This window comes from Mercenaria mercenaria, chromosome 9 (genome assembly GCF_021730395.1).
Source record: "Mercenaria mercenaria strain notata chromosome 9, MADL_Memer_1, whole genome shotgun sequence".
In the NCBI taxonomy this organism is placed as follows: domain Eukaryota; kingdom Metazoa; phylum Mollusca; class Bivalvia; order Venerida; family Veneridae; genus Mercenaria; species Mercenaria mercenaria.
Window position 1 is genome coordinate 52,906,927 of NC_069369.1, and position 25,568 is coordinate 52,932,494.

The 25,568-nt window shown below is 36.7% G+C and overlaps 1 protein-coding gene across 3 annotated transcripts in view; it reads left to right on the forward strand.

Annotated features, from left to right (window-relative positions):
* The first annotated feature begins 397 nt into the window (after positions 1-397).
* LOC123548003 (PC-esterase domain-containing protein 1A-like) overlaps positions 398-25,568 on the forward strand; it is a 34,780-nt gene continuing 9,609 nt past the window's right edge. The window contains exons 1-6 of one of the 3 annotated variants that reach the window (XM_045335250.2): positions 398-747; positions 4,790-4,929; positions 5,516-5,595; positions 10,306-10,538; positions 14,797-15,010; positions 19,552-19,624. In XM_045335250.2, the coding sequence (XP_045191185.2) occupies positions 4,854-4,929; positions 5,516-5,595; positions 10,306-10,538; positions 14,797-15,010; positions 19,552-19,624 (676 nt within the window). In that variant the 5' untranslated portion in view covers positions 398-747; positions 4,790-4,853. Of the gene's footprint in view, positions 748-1,079; positions 1,196-4,789; positions 4,930-5,515; positions 5,596-10,305; positions 10,539-14,796; positions 15,011-19,551; positions 19,625-25,568 lie in introns of those variants that run through there. The other 2 variants (XM_045335249.2, XM_045335251.2) reach the window with 2 other exon arrangements.

The following is a 25,568-nucleotide window of genomic DNA, read 5'->3' on the forward strand; positions in this document are numbered from 1 at the left end:
AATGTTACAATACAAAAGAATCGAATAAAAAACCAACCCCGTTTTGTCACAGGGATCCGTCACGTGCTATAACAGAGGGGATTTTTTTTTAGATGAAATTCAAGAACTTCTATGTAAAAAGAAAATCACCCATAAAAACATAAATATAGAGAATCTAGACTATATTTATGTCTTTAATGGGTATTTTTTTTTTACAAATAAGTTCTTAAATTTCATCAAAAAACATTTAAAAAAGAATTCCCTCTATCATAGCACGTGACGGATCCATGTGTTTTTTGTGGTGAACTGGCTTAGAAATTAAGTAGCCTAATAACGAAAAATCGCAAAGGTGTTGTGATATTGTTCTATTTTTAGATATATGCGACGTCATTACCATGCGACGTCGTCAACGTCATTCTTTTGTTGTTCATGATCTACTGATTAAAGTTAAAACATGAAGCTGGTTATTTATTAATTACTTTAAGATTTAACAGGTGTCGGTATTAGGATTTAGCCAGTCTTAATCTACTTGAACGGATATCGCTTTGTGTCAACGCTTTGGTCCAATTACCAAGTATAAACCTTTCCGGCACACTATCAAACCTATGTTAAACCTAACCATAGCCTTCAGTCGCTCTTGAACTGATTGCGCGCGTCAAACTAGCCTGGTTCTCGACTTGAAATATTGGTTCCCATGAAAAATTTCAGGGACCGGAAGCAACAGTGAGCGGTCATTGTCTATTTTTTTTACGCCTGTGGAGAGAAAAAGTAAGTTTTCTTAAGTTCTTGCTTTTCTGCAGTCACCTTCAACTAATAGTTTGTCATCTTTTTATTAACTAATTACAATGATATCTATTTTGAATGACACATACCTGCTGGAAGATTCGTACCCAAATTAGCACGTACCTGGAGATGGGTCCGTTAACGGTAAGAACATGAAAACGATTTGAGGAAAATATTCAGGTCCTGAGGTGTAATAATATTTATATTTATAAATGTTATTTATAATATTACTTTTTCTATTTGAAAGAGAAAATGAAAGTAGATATATTTAGAAAACTGGGTTTTCATAAATCATATCTTCTCTCCTCTATATAGATACACACTTTATATATAATATATAGAGTATGTATATCAATTTAGATTTGTACTTTCTGAAAACCAGGTGTATTTTTGGGAAATGTTGAGGACCTGAATGGTGATCACTCCCATACATGTAGGTTGATTTTTTAAATATCAAATCTGACAAAGACGTTCTGTCCACAGATGGCAGTAACGTACCTAGGATACAGTATGGGTCCATGGGCCATATGCACTTACATTTATTACAATTATAATGTTTTCTTAGGAAAAAAATGACAAAAGCCATTTTGAAAAAATGGCTCATTGTCACAGGAGCAAAATTTTTTTCAAAATGGCTTTTTGTCATTTTTTTCCTAAGAAAACATTATAATTGTAATAAATTTAAGTGCATATGGCCCATGGACCCGTACTGTATCCTACGTACGTTACTACCACCTGTGGTTCTGTCTTGACCTTATAACCACAAAGGTCTTCAATGAAATATTGGTTGTATATATAGAGAGCTGTTTGAATATTAAATTTCATGCAGTAACAGTAACAGTTGATTATTGTTTTACACATTTATACTTTAAATGTTCTACCATACTGTTCTGTAAGACTTGGTACTAAAATATTCCCATAAAGTTGCCCCCCTTTAAAAATGAATGCCATTTGTTTTGTTTTGGGTTTAACGTTGTTTTTCAACAGTATTTCAGTTATGTAATGGCGGGCAATTAACCTCACCAGTGTTCCTGGATTCTGTACCAGTACAAACCTGTTCTCCGCTTTAGTAACTGCCAACTGCCATATTAATCAGTGGTGGAGGACAAATGATTTCAGACACAATGTCTTCTATCAAATTGTCACACCGAAGAACATATGCCTGGCCAGGAGATCTGCGCTCTCCTTACTGAGCTAAGCAGGCAGGCAAATGCCATTTGTAAAGACAGTATTTGCATTCAAGCACATAATGTATATGAAACATGCACAAAAAAAACCCAGAAAAAACATACAGATTTTAAAACTACTTAAATGTTTTTGTACGTGCAATGCACGTACGCAGAATTTTGCATATACAGCAATATTTTTTTGGTACCTTGACAAATTCGAGCGGTTTAATCAGTTTTTCTACAAAAATATACCAGTAATGACATAATTTATGCGTGCGCAATTTAAAACGCCGATCAATCAGTCCCAGGTAAGCATGCTTTTCCCAATGCACGCTTACTGCCAAAGTTATACATCAGATGTGGACGACAGATACACTATTTAACAAATTGTGATATTGTATGGCAATCTGTAATGAGTTTGATATGGTTATGTTTTTTATCAAAAAGAGATACCAAAATAAATTTTGATTGCAATTAATCTACATTTAACTATCTAATAATGACATAGAGTTGCAAAAAACAGTGCCAAAAAGAGGTTAGACCTTACAAATTTTGAAACAGTTGGTTGTCCATGTCTTCTTAGTTACGATATGTTGAGGGCAACACTACGCTATATTACCTTAAAGGTGGATAATCAGATTTTGGCCATGTAACGGATTTGTTCGAAACTTTAGCATCTGATCATTTACACTCATTTATGTTCACTTAACACTTACTACAAATTAGATTTTCACTGGAGGTATTTTTAAAATTTCATTTTCCTATCCTGGTTGCCCAACCAAGATAGAGTTATTTTATCATAAGTATAAATTTGATAAACATACTTTGCCTAAGGAAATGTATAAATATTAGACATATTGTAATATATTTGTAAAATATTTGCATTAAAAATTATGTATTTAGATGGAATTCATTAGAAACGCAAGTTTGAAAAATTATTATTATCTCCCTTTTCCTATCTTGGTTGCGCAACCAAGATAGATTGGAAATAAATGAATTCAGAAGCTACACACAGCTTTTAAACTTGCATTTAGGTTCAGATTGTTCAATAGTTGATATGTCTATCAAATGCAAATGTAAAACTAGACATTGTATTGAAATAAAAAGAAATACCCAGCTTTTTATATACTTTCATTTAAAGGGGAGTAATTACAAAATTTTATAAAAATAATAAAATATACATTTCAAATAGGAATCTAACTCTATGTAATCGGTCTTTTTGTTCCTTAAATAATTCTCTACCAGAATATACAAAAAGTAAAAAATGTCATTAAATGTTGTTTAAATGTGATTGGCCACCTTTAAGTGCTAGGGTGCCAAACGAAAATTTCCTGTGAGTCCAAATATATTTTATGCTTGCACCCCCAGTTTTCAAAAAATTTTGGTGTTTTTAGCTCACCTGTCACATAGTGACAGGGTGAGCTTTTGTGATCACCCTTCGTCCGTCGTCCGTTCATCCACAATTTCTTGTGAACAAAGTAGAGACCACATTTTGCTAGCAATTTTGATCAAACTTGTACAAAACATGTATTGGCATGATATCTCAGTTCCTTTCAAAAACTGGCCAGATCCCATCATGGGTTCTAGAGTTATTGCCCCTTAAAGGGCCAGAATTTGCTATTTTTGTGCGTCAACAATTTCTTGTCTGCACGATAGAGGTTTCATTTATGATTTTATTTTAACCAAACTTGCACACAACTTGTATCACCATAAGATCGATCACGGTTCCTTTTTTGAACTGACCAGATCCCATTATGGGTTCCAGAGTGATGGCCCCTAAAAGGGCCAGAATTAGCTATTTTGACTTTGTCTGCACAATAGCAGCTTCATTTATGATTTGATTTTAACTAAACTTGCATACAACTTGTATCACCACACGATCTTTCTTCCTTTCTTCAACTGGCCAGATTCCCTCATGGGTTCCAGAGTTATGGCCCCTTAAATGTCCAAAATTTGCTATTTTGGCTTTTGCAGCCATATAGAGACTTCATTTGTAGTTTTTTTTTATTCAAACTTCCATAATATCTTCAACAACAATAAATCTTGGATTCCATGACAAATCAGATCCAATTGTAGGTTCCAGAGTTATTTTATATCTGATTACTTCCCCTGATTGTAATCAAAATGAATTTATATCAGTAAGTACTTATAGGACTTATTTGAAATTTCATTATTGTTATTAGTTGGACTGAGACAATCAGGGTAGATAACTATGGACTGATTTTATGTCAAATTATCTCCCTTTATTTCAATTTAAAATTGCTATATCTCCATAACTAATGAAGATACTGATCTGAAATTTCATTAATGTCAACAGATTTATTTGGCAGATCCTTCTTTTGTTCACTTACAATATGTATTTTTTTAATTACTTCCCTTTTACATTACTATAAATAGCCTATTTTTAGTAACTTTTTTTTATTGGCCGTACGGAAAAACCGAGACCACTTTTCTATGGTACAACATAGATGGTACCTCCCAATTTTTAGGTGTATTTTGACATATCTATACCTTGTTAAATTTCTTCTCTTTGTTGTTCCTGTCCTTTGGACTTAGATATTTTTTCTGAGACCTTCTCCTCAAGTGCAATGATAACAGGTGAGCGATATAGGGCCATTATGGCCCTCTTGTCTTAATTATTTTCTCAAAATATGGGCTAACCGTTAATCATTTAGATCTCATACCATTGGTGGCTAAATATATCTTCCTCATTTATATTTTGCTATGTCTTTTATAACTAGTTTGATATATGAAGCCATTCCTGCTTTTACATGAATCATTTTCTTTAATAAAAAATTATAACTACCTAAGTCATAGATATCTGTACAGTGCCCAATGTTTTTTTTTCTGTATGGCAGTTTGTTTCCAGGCCTAACAACATCATGTGTGTCAGTATAGGTTGAATACACCACTTCATACACCATGTCAGAGATATTTCTGCAAGAAGATGTCCTTTCACTTCTGGACAACAGATTTATTGTCATCATTGGAGATTCCAGTAAGTATGATAAGTTCAGTAAAGAGATGTTTACACTACTTTAGATTATAAATACTTATACCCAAATCTTAAGAGTTTGTTATGGACTGTAAAAGTCTATCACTGCAATGGCTTCTGTAAGAACTTTGTATATTTGTCCAATCCATTGAAAAATATAAATTGATACTGGTTTTTATCTAGCATAGGCAGGGTTTATAATGGTTGGTTGTTTTGGGTTTAATGCCGTTTTTCATCAGTAATTCAGTTATGTAACGACGGGCAGTTATCCTAACCAGTGTTCCTGGACCTGTTCTCCACAAGTAACTGCCAACTTCCCCACATGAATCGGAGGTGGAGGAGGAATGATTTCAGACACAATGTCTTTTATCAAATCATCATGGAGAACATACTTGCCCAGGGCTGAACTCGCGAACCAGCGATCTGTAGGTCTGCGTGCTCCCTATTGAGCTAACTGGGCAGGCTAGGGTTTATAATGGGGGGAGGGGGGCGGGGAGGTGATAACTGAGTTGTCAATATCATTATAGGACAACATGCAAAAATAAATAACAATGTGAATGTTAAATATGATTGTTTTATATTATAACAGTTCAGAGGGGTGTATACAAGGATTTAGTAATGTTGCTGCAGAAAAACAGATATCTTGCAGACAGAGACCTTAGAGCAAAGGTAAGGCATTTTTGGATTCTACTTCAAGGCCTTGTAATTTAAAACAAGAATATATACTGCTGTCTGTACATCCCGAAATCTTGAATGTCCAACTGCTCCCACACTATTAGCCTGATCTGCTTCAAACATTCACAGATGTACACGCTTGATGTGCAGATGACCATGATGAAGGAACTTTTGCTGTGACAATTTCTACTGCAGTCTAAAGTTGTGGCTCTGATAGTTTCACTATATAGAATATAGAGAAAAATCTTGTGTCCAACTCCTCCAACACTATTAGCCTGATTTGCTTCAAACTATCACAGATGAACAAACTTGATGTGCAGATGACCATAAAGAAGGGGACTATTGCTCACAGTGACTATTTTTACCAAAGTAATGGCCCTTTGATAGTTTTGCTACATAGAATATAGAGAAAAATCTTGTGTGTCCAACTCCTCAAACACTATTGAAAGTTTCACAGGTGAAGGATTTTTTGATGTGAAGATGACCATAAAAAATGGACATTATTCTGTGGCTATTTCTTCTAGAATTATGGCCCTTTCTGAATTTCACAAAATAGGCTGAAATTTGGTGTGTTCAACTCCTCATACACTTTCTGAAGGAATGCCATGGATTCAAAGTTGGGCAGATGCACAACCTTATCTGAATATGACATTATGTAGGGGCATCCATAACCTATGGACACAATTCTAGTTTTAAAAAAGTTAACAGTCATTTTGGTCTAGCCCGTTTGCGGAAGCGAAGACATAGTCGTCCAAATGGCTGTTCAGTGTATGTGCGTGAATGCCTCCGTCCGGATTTGTTTGTCCGGACCATAGCTTTGAGCATGGAGCAATCTTGTTATGTCTCCCCCAGGAGACATATTGTTTTTGCCCTGTCCGTCCGTCCTTCTGTCCGTCCGTACGTCACACTTCATTTCTGAGCAATAACTGGAGAACCATTTGACCTAGAACCTTCAAACTTCATAGGGTTGTAGGGCTGCTGGAGTAGACGACCCCTACTGTTTTTGGGGTCACTCCGTCAAAGGTCAAGGTCACAGGGGCCTGAACATTGAAAACCATTTCCGATCAATAACTAGAAAATCACTTGACCCAGAATGTTGCAACTTCATAGGATGATTGGCCATGAAGAGTAGATGACCCCTATTGATTTTGGGGTCACTCCGTCAAAGGTCAAGGTCACAGGGGCCTGAACATTGAAAACCATTTCCGATCAATAACTAGAGAACCACTTGACCCAGAATGTTGAAACTTCATAGGATGATTGGTCATGAAGAGTAGATGACCCCTATTGATTTTGGGGTCACTCTGTGAAAGGTCAAGGTCACAGGGGCCTGAACATTGAAAACCATTTCCGGTCAGTAACTTGAGAACCACTTGACCCAGAATGTTGCAACTTCATAGGATGATTGGTCTTGAAGAGTAGATGACCCCTATTGATTTTGGGGTCACTCCGTCAAAGGTCAAGGTCACAGGGGCCTGAACATTGAAAACCATTTCCGATCAATAACTAGAGAACCACTTGACCCAGAATGTTGAAACTTCATAGGATGATTGGTCATGAAGAGTAGATGACCCCTATTGATTTTGGGGTCACTCCATCAAAGGTCAAGGTTACAGGGGCCTGAACATGGAAAACCATTTCTGATCAATAACTAGAGAACCACTTGACCCAGAATGTTGAAACTTGATAGGATGATTGTACATGCAAAGTAGATGACCCGTATCGATTTTGGGGTCAATCCATTAAATGTCAAGGTCACAGGGGCCTGAACATTGAAAACCATTTCCGGTCAGTAACTTGTGAACCACTTGACCCGGAACGTTGAAACTTAATAGGATGATTGGTCATGCAGAGTAGATGACCCCTAACGATTTTGGGGTCACTCTGTGAAAGGTCAAGGTCACAGGGGCCTGAACATTGAAAACCATTTCCGGTCAGTAACTTGAGAACCACTTGACCCAGAATGATGAAACTTCATAGGATGATTGGTCATGCAGAGTAGATGACCCCTAACAATTTTAGGGTCACTCTGTTAAAGGTCAAGGCCACAGGGGCCTGAACATGGAAAACCATTTCCAATCAATAACTTGAGAACCTCTCGACCCAGAATGATGAAACTTCATAGGATGATTGTTCATGCAGAGTAAATGACCCCTTTTGTTTTTGGGGTCACTCCGTTAAAGGTCAAGGTCACAGAGGCCTGAACATTGATAACCAGTTCCGATCAATAACTTGAGAACCACTTGACCCAGAATGTTGAAACTTCATAGGATGATTGAACATGCAGAGTAGATGACCCCTATTGATTTTGGGGTCAGTCTATTAAAGGTCAAGGTCACAGTGGCCTGTTTATGTAAAATCATTTTTTGGAAATAACTTGAGAACCACTTGACCTGCTATCTTGAAACTTAATAGGACATGCAGAGTAGATGATCCCTATTTATTTTGAGGTCACTTGATCAAAGGCCAAGGTCACAGGAGCCTGAACAGTGACTTGAGAACCACTAGGCCAAGAGTGTTGAAATTTAGCGGGATGACTGGACATGCCAAGTAGATGATCCCTATTGCAGCCAACCATCAGTGTCTCTTTGACTTTCGCTCCTGACCCCTATTGACTTCTTGCCTATAGGACTTTGCATTGGGGGAGACATGCGCTTTTTTACAAAAGCATTTTCTAGTTTATATTCGGCATGAATGTGTACCTCAGTGAGATGGAGTGTCATGCGCAAACCCCAGGTTCCTGTCTCAAAGGTCAAGGTCAAAGGTGGAGGTCAAAGGTCATGTCAGATCTTGACAGTAGGCAGGCTCAATATGTTTCCTGTGGGCATCTATTTTTTTAGGGTGGGGGTGAAAAAATGCATGACATGCTGTTCCAGTCAAAGTTGAAAATATGTTTTTGAGGTACTGTGAAATCATTGTTACCAGTGTTCCTGGAAGACTTATTTCCATACATATTTTTATTAGAAATTTTATCATTAAATTCCACAAATGCATGGCCTATGAAAGAGAAGAATTTTTAACCAACAAAGTTAAACGATTTCACAAAAGATCTAAACAGTTGATAGAAAATTGGTTCCTGTTAAGAAAACAGTATTTAGATTTATTGAGATACTCGAGACCATTGGAAAGATGTGTTACATTCATTGAAAGTTTGCCCTTTTTCATGCAAATTAAATGTTGTACTCATTACATACATTGTAAACTTGCAGACCTTGCAACACAGATAAGTTGCGATATAATTATGTAGAAGTTAGTCCTTTTATTTTACAAGAAAGTACATGTGATTGATGTTTTTATTTGTCCACTACTGGTGAAACTGTCATTCCATCAGTGACACAAAATGGAATCATGTGATAACTTTAAAAGTATATTAAGATTTTTTTTCATGAACTTTCGTATACATATGTATTAATAGATGGCAAATTGGCAATATGGAGAATATGCACATCCTTTCGTCTTGTTGATGACGAAAAAAGGTTGCTATGGCAACAAATAGTCCAAAATTATAACAAAAAAGAAAACTTCAGTGCTATGATTAATGGATGAAGTATTATGCATATTATTTTAAAACACTGACTTGTTCTTAATTTAGTGTAACAAACTAAATTTTATTTTCTCCAAAAAAAGTATTTCTGCATATAATCAGATTTCTGTGTAAGCATTTTACTAAATGACAGAAATTGAATGAAAACTGTTCATGTCTAAATTTTCTTATGGTGGCTGAAAAATGTCTCCTTGTACTTGGACACAGCGTTGCTATATTTTCTGATCCTTTTGGAACATTACTAAGAGTCCATTCATTTATTATGACAGGAGGGCATTACCTCTCCTGATCCATAAGTCTGCATTGTTTTGTGTTCTATGCTTCCAAAGTCTGCTTACCGAGTGGAAACAAACTTTCTTTACACCCATTCTACATTTGTATTTGTCCAGGTAGTCTTGAGTTATAGTAGGCATTCTGTTCAATTTGGACTGTGAAAAATGGAGCATTTAACTTTTAAGATAAGACGTAGATCTAAGCATTTTTCAGGTTTGATAAACCATGATTAGTATAATTTACTCTAAACTTGTGTGTTTTACACTTTCTGGTTAAAAAATTTAATTATAATTCTCTTTTTAAAGAAACATGATCGATTTAACTCTTAATATCATGCTGGACACGGTTATTTCTGCCTTTGCAACCAGTGTAGATCATGATCAGCCTGCACATATATGCAGTCTGATCATGATCTGCACTGTTCGCTATTCAGTCAGTATATTTTTGGTAAGCACCCCTTTTAACAGTTAATGGTGCTGTCAAAATATGAAGATGGACAAGTTCATTATAGAAATTTAGTAGGGTAAGGGTTAAACTGCTGAAGTTACATTAAAAACATTTCAGTCAAAACTTTTTTACAAAATGGTACAAGGCTTAAGTAGTGAATACAATGTTATGTGCTTGCACAAAGAAATCTTATGAAATGAATCAAATGCAGCGAAACCCTCTAAATCAAATAATTTCTAAACTGCAGAAAATGTGCTTAGAAGGCAGGGTACCTGATGTTGAGCCTTTTGGTAAATGTTATTGTCCCTTTCCTAATAGTTGTTAAGAAATTGTACACAAAAGAAACAGTATAATGTAAAGCTCATGTTTTAAATTTCTCTACACTGTTGAGCATATGTCCTGTATTTAAGCTTAGTATTTTGATATATCTGTATTTTCAGGGTGAGTTCACATTTTCTGGTGATAAACTGATCGAAGGTGGACAGTATGGCGAGATGACGAATGGTGTGAGATATCGGGAGGTGCGACAATACCAGACAGATTATCACTTGATTAGGTTTTACTTTATAACTCGATGTTACAACAGTTATGTAGAGTCTATACTAAGTGACCTATCAAAAGATCCCCTACCTGATGCTGTAATCATGAATTCTTGTCTGTGGGACATTAGCAGGTATACTACAAATGGAATTTATTTTTAGTTTGACAATTTGACATTTTTAGCTCATCTGATTTTTTGAAAAAAAATGATGAGTTATTGTCATCACTTGAGCGGTTGTCGGCGTCGGCGTCGGCGTCGGCGTCGGCGTCTGCGTCGGCGTTGCCTGGTTAAGTTTTATGTTTAGGTCAGCTTTTCTCCTAAACTATCAAAGCTATTGCTTTGAAACTTGGAATACTTGTTCACCATCATAAGCTGACCCTGTATAGCAAGAAACATAACTCCATCTTGCTTTTTGCAAGATTTATGGCCCCTTTTGGACTTAGAAAATATCAGATTTCTTGGTTAAGTTTTATGTTTAGGTCAACTTTTCTCCTAAACTATCAAACCTATTGCTTTGAAACTTGGAATACTTGTTCACCATCATAAGCTGACCCTGTACATCAAGAAACATAACTCCATCTTGCTTTTTGCAAGATTTATTGCCCCTTTTGGACTTAGAAAATCAGTTTTCTTGGTTAAGTTTTATGTTTAGGTCAGCTTTAATCCTAAACTATCAAAGCTATTGCTTTAAAACTTGCAACACTTGTTCACCATCATAAGTTGACCCTGTACAGCAAGAAACATAACTCCGTCCTGCTTTTTGCAAGATTTATGGCCCCTTTTGGACTTAGAAAATATCAGATTTCTTGGTTAAGTTTTATGTTTAGGTCAACTTTTTCTCTTAAACTATCAAAGCTATTGCTTTGAAACTTGCAACACTTGTTCACCATCATAAGCTGACCCTGTACAGCAAGCAACATAACTCCATCCTGCTTTTTGCAATAATTATTGCCCCTTTTGGACTTAGAAAATCATTTTCTTGGTTGAGTATTATGTTTAAGTCAACTTTTCTCATAAGCTATCAAAGCTATTGCTTTAAAACTTGCAACAGTTTTTCACCATCATAAGTGGACACTGTACATCAAGAAACATAACTCTATCCTGCTTTTTGCAAGAATGATGGCCCTTTTTAGACTTAGAAAATCATGGGTAGGACAATATTTCTATTACACTAAAAAAAATCAGATGAGCGTCAGCACCCGCAAGGCGGTGCTCTTGTTTAAATAGTAGAACTTTTGTAACCACCCTTTCATTTGTGTCCTTGTCATGAAAGTTTCGCATGTAATGAGGTTTCTCAAATACTACTTGGCCAAGTGCTTTCACACTTCACACCTATTTGGGCATCATCAGATGGCCTCACAGGATAAGTTACATAAGTCTGGCTTTGATTTTGTCAAAATAATGTCCCTTTTTAACTTAGACTTTCAAGTGAAAGTTTTTCATGTAGGCAGATTTCTCAAAACCTATCGGGCCAAATGATTTCAAACTTCACACATATCTTCGGGATCATAATGTGACCTCACAAGACAAGTTATATAACTGTATCTTTTATTTTGGCACATTATGGCTCATTTTCACTAACAAAGTTTTACATGTAAGCAGATTTATCAGGAACTGAATGCTTTCAAACTATTCATAAGTCTTATACATTATGAAATGACCATTCTGAGCCAGATTTCATATCTCTGACTTACTGTTTACAAAATAATGCCCCATTTTAGTTCACCCAAACTCCGTTGAGGGTGAGCTGCTATTAGTATAGGCAGATAGTCCTGCATCCATTGTCCTGCGTCAACGTTTTTACTTTAACATCTTCTTCCCTGAAACTACTTGTCAGAAATACACCAAACTTGGTCTATAACATATTGGCATGGACATCTCTCAGAAATTTAGAAATGACTCTGCTTGAACTGTTTTAGGGGCCACAAGAGTTAAAAATAGAAAAAAAAAACAACATCTTTTCCTCATGAACCACAGTGAGTGGATGGATCTTCACCAAACTTGTGCTGTATCATCCTTATGTGGTCCTGTCTCATATTTTTATAAGCAGTTATGCTTGGCAACTTTTAAGGGCTGCCAGAGCTAAAAATAGAAAAACTTTTTATCATCTTCTTCCCAAGAACGAACTGATGGATCTTACAAGACATGGTCTGTAGCATTCTTGTATGGTCCTATCTTTTCGGGACTGCCAGAGCTAAAAATAGAAACCAGTGGATGGATCTTCACCAGTTTTGGTTTGTAATATCCTCATATAGACCTCTGTCAAGTTTGTTCATATGGTTTTGCTTCGACAAATTTAAGAACTGCTAGTAGAGCTGAAAAGAGAACTTCAAACAACTACTTGTCATGAACTGCACGATGGATTTCCGTCGAACTTGGACTGTTGCATCCTTGCATTGACTTCTACCTCGAGTTTGTTAGTTCGTGGCAGAGTGGTGGGGGGTTATAGGAATGGTCTCCTTTCGTCCTTCTGTCTTCCGTCCTTCAGTAACATTTTGTGTACGTTCTGTATCTTCTAAACCCCTTGAAGGATTTTCATGAAACTTGGATAAAATGATCACTTTATCAAGACGATGTGCAGAACCCATCAGTCAGCCATGTCGGCTCAAGGTCAAGGTCACAACTCAGGGTCAGATGTTTGAGCCTCCCATTTTGTGTCCGCTCTGTATCTCCTAATCCCCTTGAAGGAATTTCAAGAAACTTTGGTCAAATGATCACCTCATCAAGATGATGTGCAGAACTCATAAGTCAGCCATGTCAGCATAAGATCAAGGTCACTACTCGGGTTCAAATGTTTGAGCCTTCTATTTTGTGTCCGCTCTGTATCTCCTAAACCTCTTGAAAGATTTTAATGACACTTGGGTCAATTGATCACCTCATCAAGACGATGTGCAGAACTCATGAGTCAGCCATGTTGGCTCAAGGTCAGGGTCAAAACTCGAGGTCAAATGTTTGATTCTTCCATTTCATGTCTGCTCTGTATCTCCTAAACCCCTTGAAGGATTTTAATATGACTTGGCTATAATATTTCCCTTATCAAGACAATATGCAGAATTCAAAATTCATCCCAGCCAGCTTAAGTTCAAGGTCACAACTCGAATATTTAATGGTTCCACCCAATACCATCAACCCTTCCACTATCTGTAACAGTGGCAGGGGATATAGCTGTCTTTCAGACTGCCTAATGTTCAAATGGTTGTGCTTGACCCCTTTTAGAGGCCAGCAGAGCTAAAAATAGGAAAACCTTTTACATCTTCTGATGATAATAATAGTCTTCACCAAATTTGTTCCACTGCATCCTTAGCATATGAACTGCTGTCTGTTTTAGTTAGATGGTTCATCTATTTAGTTGATCTATAGCATTGTTGGTTGGACTCTTCTCAGATTAGCTCTAATGGTTACATATTATTCACAGCAAAAAATAGAAAAAGTTGTATATTACTTAATAGTGAACATTTTAATGGACATTCACCAAACTTGATCAGAAACAAGGTGAGAGAACCAAAGTCTTCCTAAGGTGAGCAACTTAAGACCAAAGTAAAATATTAGGCCTCTTGTTCAACTTGAAAATTCTTCAAAAGCTTTTGTATGTCAGATATAAATAGATGGAATTTCTTCAAATATTGAGCATGCTGTCATTAGACAGCTCTTTTTAAGGTAGTTCTGCGCGTCTGATTAACTGGAAGTAATGGCGTAGCATCATATATCCAGAAAACAAAGAATAAGGCCTGGGCTCAGCATACCGAAACAAAAATAATTTTATGAATGAATGGCAACCTGTGAGTAAAATTATAAAAATGGCAACATTACTGCCTTTCTAGAGGTAAAATGTGATATTAATATGTTTGACATGTTAAATAATTCCAAATAATGTCTCAAAATCAGCTCGAAATATGCGAATCTCTTCAATCATGTTCAGGTATCTTAAAAGCAAGCATGGACAATGACCTGCACATTTTATTTCACCACATTATAGCCCATATGTTAATTTATAATCATGAGAAGATTTATTAAAATCTACATTGTAGAAAAAATTCTATTGCGAAAATGTCATCAAAATTGTGTTTTTTCCATAAACTCCCATTATGAAAACTTGTGTGATGTCCAACTTTTTTAAATCAATGTAGCAAAAAATCAAGCACACAACTCTATCTTTTTTATTTGCCTAACATTCTAAATACATTCTAAAGGATAGCAAAATCATGGTTTACTCAAATTCTAAATTGTAGAAAAAAAACTGATCCAAACATGCAGAACTGCCTTGAATGATATTTTTGTAGGACTTCCAGTAAACTGTTTTCAACTCTTAAAAGAAAGTAAAGTATTACAAGAAACCTGCAATTTCAGTGGCTTTAACTATATATAGTTATCACTTGTCTTGTATTTGTAGGTATGGACCGTCGTCAGTGGAACAGTATAAGAAGAACCTGAACACTCTGTTTAAGAGATTGAGAAAGGAGCTTCCCAAAACTTGCCTTATCATGTGGAACATGACTCTACCTATATCAAAGAAGGCAAGAGGTGGTGTTCTTATACCAGAGGTAGAGCACCTAAATGTCAGCCTTAGACTTGATATTTTAGAGGCAAACTTCTATGTACACAAGGTAACTATTGTTTAGGTTTGCAGGGTTTTAAAAGTTGTACGACAAGTTTCCAGCTGTACCACTTCTGGCTTTTTTTTGAGGGCACAGGAGGTGCACTTGGTAAAATGATATCTTTTGAAATATTTTACTAGCGTTTATGGTCACAGGCTTGCCAAAGATAATGTTTCTACCAGAGTGGCAGCTGGAAAGTTGCCAGTTGACCAGAACTCTGCCAGTATGACTGAAAATTCAATAAAAACAAACACAGAAGAAATCACGTCAGGTTGATGTCTCACCAGTCAGGTAGCTACAACTCCAATACAGCTTAGATTTCCTTTTCATACTCATGTGAAACAAGATCATTATGGGATCACCCATGTTAGGTGGCATCTACAAATTTTTTAAAGTTGTCCACTCTCTAACTTGAGTAGTTCTTATCCAAAAGTTAACTAGATTTACTCAGAATGTTTGTAGGTGAAAGATCTTGGCCAGGTTTGTATTTTCTGGAGCAGTTCTTCTCCAATGTTCACCAAAATTTCGTCAGAATTTTTAGGGGCATAACATCTCGGCCATGTTTGATAATAACTGGTCCAGTTTTTAGCTCACCTGTCACAAAGTGACAAGGTGAGCTTTTGTGAACGCGCAGCGTCCGTCGTCCGTCCGTGCGTAAACTTTTGCTTGTGACCACTCTAGAGGTCCGTTTTTCATGGGGTCTTTATGAAAATTGGTCAGAATGTTCACCTTGATGATATCTAGGTCAAGTTCGAAACTGGGCCACGTGCAATCAAAAACTAGGTCAGTAGGTCTAAAAATAGGAAAACCTTGTGACCTCTCTAGAGGCCATATATTTCAAAAGATCTTCATGAAAATTGGTCAGAATGTTCACCTTGATGATATCTAGGTCAAGTTCGAAACTGGGTTACGTGCCGTCAAAAACTAGGTCAGTAGGTCAAATAATAGAAAAACCTTGTGACCTCTCTAAAGGCCATATTTTTCATGGGGTCTGTATGAAAGTTGGTCTGAATGTTCATCTTGATGATATCTAGGTCAAGTCCGAAACTGGGTCACGTGCGGTCAAAAACTAGGTCAGTAGGTCTAAAAATAGAAAAACCTTGTGACCTCTCTAGAGGCCATACTTGTGAATGGATCTTCATAAAAATTAGTCAGAACGTTCATCTTGGTGATATCTAGATCAGATTCGAAACTGGGTCACATGCGGTCAAAAACTAGGTCAGTAGGTCTAAAAATAGAAAAACCTTGTGACCTCTCAAGAGGCCATACTTGTGAATGGATCTTCATAAAAATTGGTCAGAATGTTCATCTTGATGATATCTAGATCAAGTTCGAAAGTGGGTCACTTGCCGTCAAAAAGTAGGTCAGTAGGTCAAATAATGAAAAACCTTGTGACCTCTGTAGAGGCCATATTTTTCATGGGATCTGTATGAAAGTTGGTCTGAATGTTTATCTTGATGATATATAGGTCAAGTTTGAAACTGGGTCAACTGCGATCAAAAACGGTCTTAAAATAGAAAAACCTTGTGACCTCTCTAGAGGCCATACCCTTGAATGGATCTTCATGAAAATTAGTCAGAATGTTCATCTTGATGATATCTAGGTCAAGTCTGAAACTGGGTCATGTGCCATTAAAAACTAGGTCAGTTGGTCAAATAATAAAAAAACCTTGTGACCTCTCTAGAGGCCATACTTTTCATGGGATCTGTATGAAAGTTGGTCTGAATGTACATCTTGATGATATCTAGGTCAAGTTTGAAACTGGGTCAACTGTGGTCAAAATCTAGGTCAGTAGGTCTAAAATTAGAAAAATCTTTTGACCTCTCTAGAGGCCATATTTTTCAATGGATCTTCATGAAAATTGGTCTGAATGTTCACCTTGATGATATCTAGGTCAAGTTCGAAACTGGGTCACGTGCGGTCAAAAACTAGGACAGTAGGTATAAAAATAGAAAAACCTTGTGACCTCTCTAGAGGCCATATTTTTCATGAGATCTTCATGAAAATTAGTGAGAATGTTCACCTTGATGATATCTAGGTCAAATTCAAAAGAGGGTCACGTACCTTCGAAAACTAGGTCAATAGGTCAAATAATAGAAAAACCTTGTGACCTCTCTAGAGGCCATATTTTTCAGTGGATCTTCATGAAAATTGGTCAGAATTTTTATCTTGATGATATCTAGGTCAGGTTCAAAACTGGGTCACATGAGCTCAAAATCTAGGTCACTATTTCAAATAATAGAAAAAACGACGTCATACTCGAAACTTGGTCATGTGGAAAGAGGTGAGCGATTCAGGACCATCATGGTCCTCTTGTTTTCTAATGTTCACCAAGTGTGGTCAGCATGTTTATAGGTGTAATATCTTGGCCAAGTTTGATATTAACTGTAGCAGTTCTTATCTAGTGTTCTCCAATCTTGGTATGATTGTTCAAGGGCATAATATCTCAGTCAAGTTTGATAACCAGCTGGATAAGCCCAGTTGCTCTTGAAGTATGAATTACTCCAAGTTGTGAAAACTGACAGTGTGTGCAAAATAACTTAGTAGATCTTATCCAGTGGTCACAAACTTAAAGAATTTAGATGGTTAGAATATTTCAAGTTTGTAAACCGGCAAGATTTTATTAGTATCTCCAAAGTTATGACCCAAGAATTGATCAAATTTGCAAAAATTGAGAAGTGTCTGCGCAATCACTAGAGTTCTTTTTCTTTAATCTCAACCATACATATGTAGGATACCATTTATCTCTGTAAAACTTAAATCAAAATTGATTGTTAACCAGGTGATAAGTTTTCTAGTGTTATGGCCCGTCAAAATTGTGAAAATTAACACTTAACATGCTGGACACAATTGATTCTGCCTTTGCAACCAGTGTAGATTTTGATCAGCCTGCACATCCATGCAGTCTGATCAAGATCTGCACTGTTCGTCATTCAGTCAATATCTTTTTAGTAAGCACCCCTTTTAACAGTCAATGGTACTGTCCAAATTGAAAGATGGACTATCATTATAGAAATTAAGGGTAAGGATTAATAGCGTCCACTCTTTAAGTAAGTATTTTTAAAAGTCAAAACCAATCTGCTATGATATGCATACATTGTGAAAGTTTGACTCTCTTTTGATAATCTTAAAGTCATAGTCATACATGGGCAAAGAAAAGACCACCTTTTCTGAGTTATCTTTATCACTACTGCCTTTCTGTTACTGCTGGCTATAGAATATGGATTTAAGCCATCCGCTTAACTCAGTAGGGAGAGTGCAGATCTAAGGATCACAGGGTCTTGAATTCAATGTTGGCAAAAAGCCGGTCAATATGAGTATTGACCGGGCCGGCGGTCAATGCTGGTTAAAACCGGTCAATACTGGTCAATACCGGTCAATACTGGTCGATTCAATACTTTGGTCACTCTTGGGTGGTCAATACTGGTTTGTTCAACACTTTTACATAATGCACATTCACAGATTGGCACAGACTGAAATAATAGAGTCAAAAAGAATGCTTTATAAAAATAATAAAGCAATTTGAATAATATAAAATTTTGTTCATTAAAAAGTATAGTGGTCAATACTGGTTGATTCAGTTTTGGTCTGTGGCAATGTGTCCTGGTCAGGCTCAGTTTTGAACAATATACTTAGAGTGGTCAGTGGTCAATACTAGTTTATTCAATGCTTTTATCTTCTTACAGTAGCCTTTATTTTAAATTATTTAAAGATTTTATTAATATAAATTACACTCATTGAAACGGACAGTACTGGTCAATTCAAATTTTGGTCCTACGCAATATCCCTGATTAATACATATAGTGGTCAATATTGGTTAGTTGAATACTTTGATTGCATGACTTATTTTACCATGTTCAAGCATCTCAATAATACAGTGGGATTATTGATCTTGACAACTAATTAGTGACTAGATAGACAGGTCTGCAACATCTATTGTATATTGTAAGACATGGTGTCAATTAGGCAATGTGACAATTGCTATCAAAACACAATTAAACCACTTCCATGAAAGGGTCCAGGTGTTTTGCAGCAGTTTTTCATTAAATTATTTATACCAATATAAAAAATCATTAGATTTATCACTTATGAATCAAACACTTACTGCTACAGTTTATGAAATACTTTTTACAAATGAAGTTCAGCAAAACTATATATCTTTGTAATCTAATCTAACAGAAAATGTTTAATAACCAGTATCAATCAGTATTGACCAATCAACCACTTCTGACCAATTTGGGAGTATTGATTTGGTTGCTTTAACTAACTACTAATGCCTGCATTTACAATAATCAAGCCCCAGATGTTCTTAAAGAGTCATTATTTAATTGATCATAAACTTTGCAAAATATTTTAACAGTCAGTATTGACTAATTGACCAGTATAAACCAGTCGACCAGTATTGACCGGTATTGACCACTTCAGGGAGTATTGACCGGGGCGGTTTTAAGCGGTTAAAACCGCTGGTTAAAACCGGGGGTGGTTTTAACCGCCCAACATTGCTTGAATTTGATCTTAACTAGATCTTTACTACTGCCTTTATATTACAGCTGGCTTTAGAGTATGGATTTAATACATTGGATCTTCACTACTACCTGAGACATCAGCTACAAAGGAGGGCAGGTAATTCATTTACCAATAAGTTTTTTTTTATAAGAAACAGGGCTCGTTGCCTTTTTTTAGCGTTTTTGCTTGTATGTCCTCTCCACATCTTCTAAACCCCATGAATGATATTAAAGGAACTGATGAAAGCATTGCTTCATCGAGATGACATTCAAAGTCCGTGTACAAGTTATGCCTGCCTAAAGTTTCAATTTTAAGGTCAAGTGTCTAAGCCTTGAATTTCATGTCTGCTCCATAATAAAGATTGAGATTGGATATGGAGTGGTTGGTCAAGGTCACCATTACTATTATTTGAGCAGGGGTCACACTGAGAATTTTTTTCTCTGAGCCACTGCTTTTTCCGAAGATAAAATTATGAGGCCAACAACGGCGAAGCGCATAGCATTGACGTTCTTGTAGGACTACATTATATGTACCAAAGTACACATACTACTCAAGAAATTAATAAAGTTATTACATATTTCTTAAATTCTTTGTAACCCTTTAAAAAGCTATTTAGAAAGTCAATTTGTGTTAATTTCTAAAATTATCATTTTTATAAACATCTGCCATTTAATAAAAAAATTCTGAAAATCACATTTAAAATAAAGATGTCAAAAAAGAAAAAAAATTGTTTGGAAAAAAAACAGTGTCTTATTTTGCACATTGCCTATAAGTGGGTGGGGTTCGATGCCTTCGCATGTTTTATTCTTGAAAAATACTTCAAAATAAGAGCTCCTTTTTCAACAGTTGTCCTGTTTTTAGCTCACCTGTCACAAAGTGACAAGGTGAGCTTTTGTGATCGCGCGGTGTCCATCGTCCGTGCGTGCGTCCGTCCGTAAACTTTTGCTTGTGACCACTCTAGAGGTCACATTTTTCATGGGATCTTTATGAAAGTTGGTCAGAATGTTCATCTTGATAATATCTAGGTCAAGTTCGAAACTGGGTCACGTGCCATCAAAAACTAGGTCAGTAGGTCTAAAAATAGAAAAACCTTGTGACCTCTCTAGAGGCCATGTATTTCCCAAGATCTTCATGAAAATTGGTCAGAATGTTCACCTTGATGATATCTAGGTCAAGTTTGAAACTCGGTCACGTGCCTTCAAAAACTAGGTCAGTAGGTCTTAAAATAGAAAAACCTTGTGACCTCTCTAAAGCCCATATATTTCACAAGATCTTCATGAAAATTGGTCAAACCGTTCATCTTGATGATATCTAGGTCAAGTTCGAAACTGGGTTACGTGCCGTCAAAAACTAGGTCAGTAGGTCTAAAAATAGAAAAACCTTGTGACCTCTCTAGAGGCCATATATTTCACAAGATCTTCATGAAAATTGGTCAGAACCTTCACCTTGATGATATCTAGGTCAAGTTCGAAACTGGGTCATGTGTTGTCAAAAACTAGGTCAGTAGGTCAAATAATAGAAAAACCTTGTGACCTCTCTAAAGGCCATATTTTTCATGAGATCTGTATGAAAGTTGGTCTGAATGTTCATCTTGATAATATCTAGGTCAAGTTCGAAACTGGGTAACGTGCAGTCAAAAACTAGGTCAGTAGGTCTAAAAATAGAAAAACCCTGTGACCTCTCTAGAGACCATATATTTCATGAGATCTTCATGAAAATTGGTCAGAATGTTCACCTTGATGATATCTAGGTCAAGTTCGAAAGTGGGTCACGTGCCGACAAAAACTAGGTCAGTAGGTCAAATAATAGAAAAACCTTGTGACCTCTCTAGAGGCCATATTTTTCATGGGATCTGTATGAAAGTTGGTCTGAATGTTTATCTTGATGATATCTAGGTCAAGTTCAAAAGTGGGTCACGTGCCATCAAAAACTAGGTCAGTAGATCAAATAATAGAAAAACTTTGTGACCTCTCTAAAGACCATATTTTTCATGGGATCTGTATGAAAATTGGTCTGAATGTTCATCTTGATGATATCTAGGTCAAGTTCGAAACAGGGTCATGTGCGGTCAAAAACTAGGTCAGTAGGTCTAAAAATAGAAAAACCTTGTGACCTCTCTAGAGACCATATATTTCATGAGATCTTCATGAAAATTGGTCAGAATGTTTACCTTGATGATATCTAGATCAAGTTCGAAAGTGGGTCACGCGCCGTCAAAAACTAGGTCAGTAGATCAAATAATAGAAAAACCTTGTGACCTCTCGAGGCCATATTTTTCATGGGATCTGTATGAAAGCTGGTCTGAATGTTTATCTTGATGATATCTAGGTCAAGTTCAAAAGTGGGTCACGTGCCATCAAAAACTAGGTCAGTAGATCAAATAATAGAAAAACTTTGTGACCTCTCTAAAGACCATATTTTTCATGGGATCTGTATGAAAATTGGTCTGAATGTTCATCTTGATGATATCTAGGTCAAGTTCGAAACCAGGTCATGTGCGGTCAAAAACTAGGTCAGTAGGTCTAAAAATAGAAAAACCTTGTGACCTCTCTAGAGGCCATACTTGTGAATGGATCTCCATAAAAATTGGTCAGAATGTTCACCTTGGTGATATCTAGGTCAAGTTTGAAACTGGGTCATGTGCCGTCAAAAACTAGGTCAGTAGGTCAAATAATAAAGAAACCTTGTGACCTCTCTAGAGGCCATACTTTTCATGGGATCTGTATGAAAGTTGGTCTGAATGTTCATCTTGATGATATCTAGGTTAAATTTGAAACTGGGTCAACTGCGGTCAAAAACTAGGTCAGTAGGTCTAAAATTATTAAAATCTTTTGACCTCTCTAGAGGCCATATTTTTCAATGGCTCTTCATGAAAATTGATCTGAATGTTCACCTTGATGATATCTAGGTCAGTTTCGAAACTGGGTCACGTGCGGTCAAAAACTAGGTCAGTAGGTATAAAAATAGAAAAACCTTGTGACCTCTCTAGAGGCCATATTTTTCATGAGATCTTCATGAAAATTAGTGAGAATGTTCACCTTGATGATATCTAGGTAAAGTTCAAAAGAGGGTCACGTACCTTCGAAAATTAGGTCAATAGGTCAAATAATAGAAAAACCTTGTGACCTCTCTAGAGACCATATTTTTCAATGGATCTTCATGAAAATTGGTCAGAGTTTTTATCTTGATAATATCTAGGTCAGGTTCAAAACTGGGTCACATGAGCTCAAAAACTAGGTCACTATGTCAAATAATAGAAAAAACGACGTCATACTCAAAACTGGGTCATGTGGGAAGAGGTGAGCGATTCAGGACCATCATGGTCCTCTTGTTCTTAAATGTAGACTTTTTATTGGCTTTTTATTAAGATTGCACTAAAAAATCTCGTCAGAAATATCCGAAAATCACGGTCGGGAAAACGGGTGACAAAATCGGAAAACGTAAGTTTGAATTAAATATTTGATAAAATACCTACAGTATGTTTTATTGCTTTTCTATCATCATAGCTATTCAGTACTTACAATTTCTGCTTGTCTAAAGCATTTTTATTTGTTTTTGCCCAAACTAACCCTCGGCAATCATAGAAAATTTGTCTAACGGCCGACTGCTCATAAAATTGTATCAAGTGCACAAAATGATGATTATAATTATCCAGTTTGTTATTCAGTAATCTAATTATCGCCAATTAACTGCCTGATCAAATAAAAAATTTGCAAATTGGCTCCCTCCCTTTCAATAACGGATGTTGTGTCTACACAGATTATCGATTTTTCACACCTTTTGGTTCGTAAAACTGGTAATATTCGTAGTTTAGCAGACAGACATAGCTTCGGGCCATTTTCACCAATTAGAAAATTTCGGAGCCACATTTAATTTTTTGTCGCAAATGGCTCAAGTGGCGATCGACAGCGTGACCCCTGTTGAGGTATATTTTTAATCCCCCGTCACAAGAGTGTGTGTGTGTGGGGGGGTTATAGGAATGGTCCGTCCGTAACAATTGTGTCCGCTCCATATAACTTAAACCCCTTCCTTGAAGGATGATCACGTCATCAAGATGATGTGCAGAACTCATGTGTCAGCCATGTCAGCTCATGGTCAAGGTCACAACTCAAGGTCAAAGGTTTGGGTCTTCCATTTTGTGTCCGCTCTGTATGTCCTAAACCCCTTGAAGGATTTTCATGGAACTTGGGTCAAATGATCACCCCATCAAGACAATGTGCAGAACTCATGAATCAGCCATGTTAGCTCAAGGTCAAGGTCACAACTCAAGGTCAAAGGTGCCCGCCCGCTTAGCTCAGTAGGTAGAGCGTTGGTCTACAGATCGCGGGGTCGTGAGTTCGATCCTTGGGCGGGGCGTAATGTTCTCCGAGACTATTTGATAAATGACTTTGTGTCTGAAATCATGAGTCCTCTACGTCTGATTCATGTGGGGAAGTTGGCAGTTACTTGCGGAGAACAGGTTTGTACTGGTACAGAATCCAGGAACACTGGTTAGGTTAACTGCCCGCCGTTACATGACTGAAATACTGTTGAAAAACAGCGTTAAACCCAAGACAAACAAACAAGGTCAAAGGTTTGAGCCTTCCATTTTGTGTCCACTCTGAATCTCCTAAACCCCTTGAAGGATTTTCATGAAACTTGGGTCAAATGATCACCTCATCAAGATCAAGGTCAAGGTCACAACTCAAGGTTAAAGGTTTGAGCCTTCCATTTTGTGTCTGCTCTGTATCTCCTAAACCCCTTGAAGGATTTTAATATGACTTGGCTGTAATATTCCTCTTATCAAGATGATGTACAGGACTCAAAATTCTGCCAAGCCAGCTCAAGGTCAAGGTCACACCTCAAATGTTTGAGCCTTTGGTTTCCTGTCCTCTCTTTTTCTGCTAAACCACTTGAAGGATTTTCTTGAAACTTTGGTCAAATGTTCACCTTATTAAGATGATTTGCAAAACCCATGAGTCAGCCATGCAGGCTCAAGGTCAATATATGTGCAGGCTGATCATGGTCTGCACTGTTCCCTATTCAGTCAGTAGATATGTTTAGTATTTTGGGGCTATATTGAACCCAGGTAACTAGGCTTAAATTCAAGGTCACACTTGAGGTCAGAGGCCAAATAGCTTCTTGTTTGCTCCATATTGTCTATACTGTTATGGAACTTTTCATACATCTGACATCAGCTGCTCACATTACCATAGCATCATGTGCAGCTTACAACCCTGGCCATTTTGCAACTCATAACCAGGTTACTAGGCCAAAGGTCAAGGTCTGATTTGAAGGTCAAAGGTCAATTAGCTTAACGTCTTGTCCGCTCAATACCTTCTTGAGGGCTTTGGATATTTTCATAAAACTAACATCAATTGTTAACTTATCAAAACGATTTGTAGAGCAGAAACCCAGGTCAGTTGGTTCAAGGTCAAGGTCACACAGAGGTCAAAAATCATATAACTTTGTGTCCAATCCATATCTTCTAAATTGCTTGGTAGCTGTTCATAAAAGAAGCATCAATTATTTACTGCATCAACACAATGTGCAGAGCACACAGCCAGGGTCACTAGGTCCAAGGTCAAGGTCACTTTTGAAGGTCAAAGATCAAATAGCTTAAATATATATCTGCTCCATACCTTCTTGAAGGATTTATATAAAACAAGTGTCATTGTTAACCTCATCAGATGACATGCACAACCCAGGTCACTTTGTCCAAGGTCAAGGTCACACTTGAAGGTCAAAGGTCATGATCACATTATTTTACTTTTCATGTACTAAAGTGGCTTCAGGGGGTATTAATTGCCTTTAGTGACAGCTTTAGTCTAAATAGATTTTAAAGTTAGTTCACCTTGGATTAAAACTGATCCTGGTGTGCAATACAGGGCCATTGTGACCTGTATAAAAGGCTATATTACAGAGAATATGTGCATCATTTTATTTTGGCCTTTTTGCCCATACATTCATGCATCTGTCTGTCAGTCCAGCAGTCACAAAAGATCGATCCTATTTTAAGTTAAAAAGTGAAGATTTTAAGTGTATGCATGTCCTTAAGCTTAGTTTCAAGATAAAATATGTG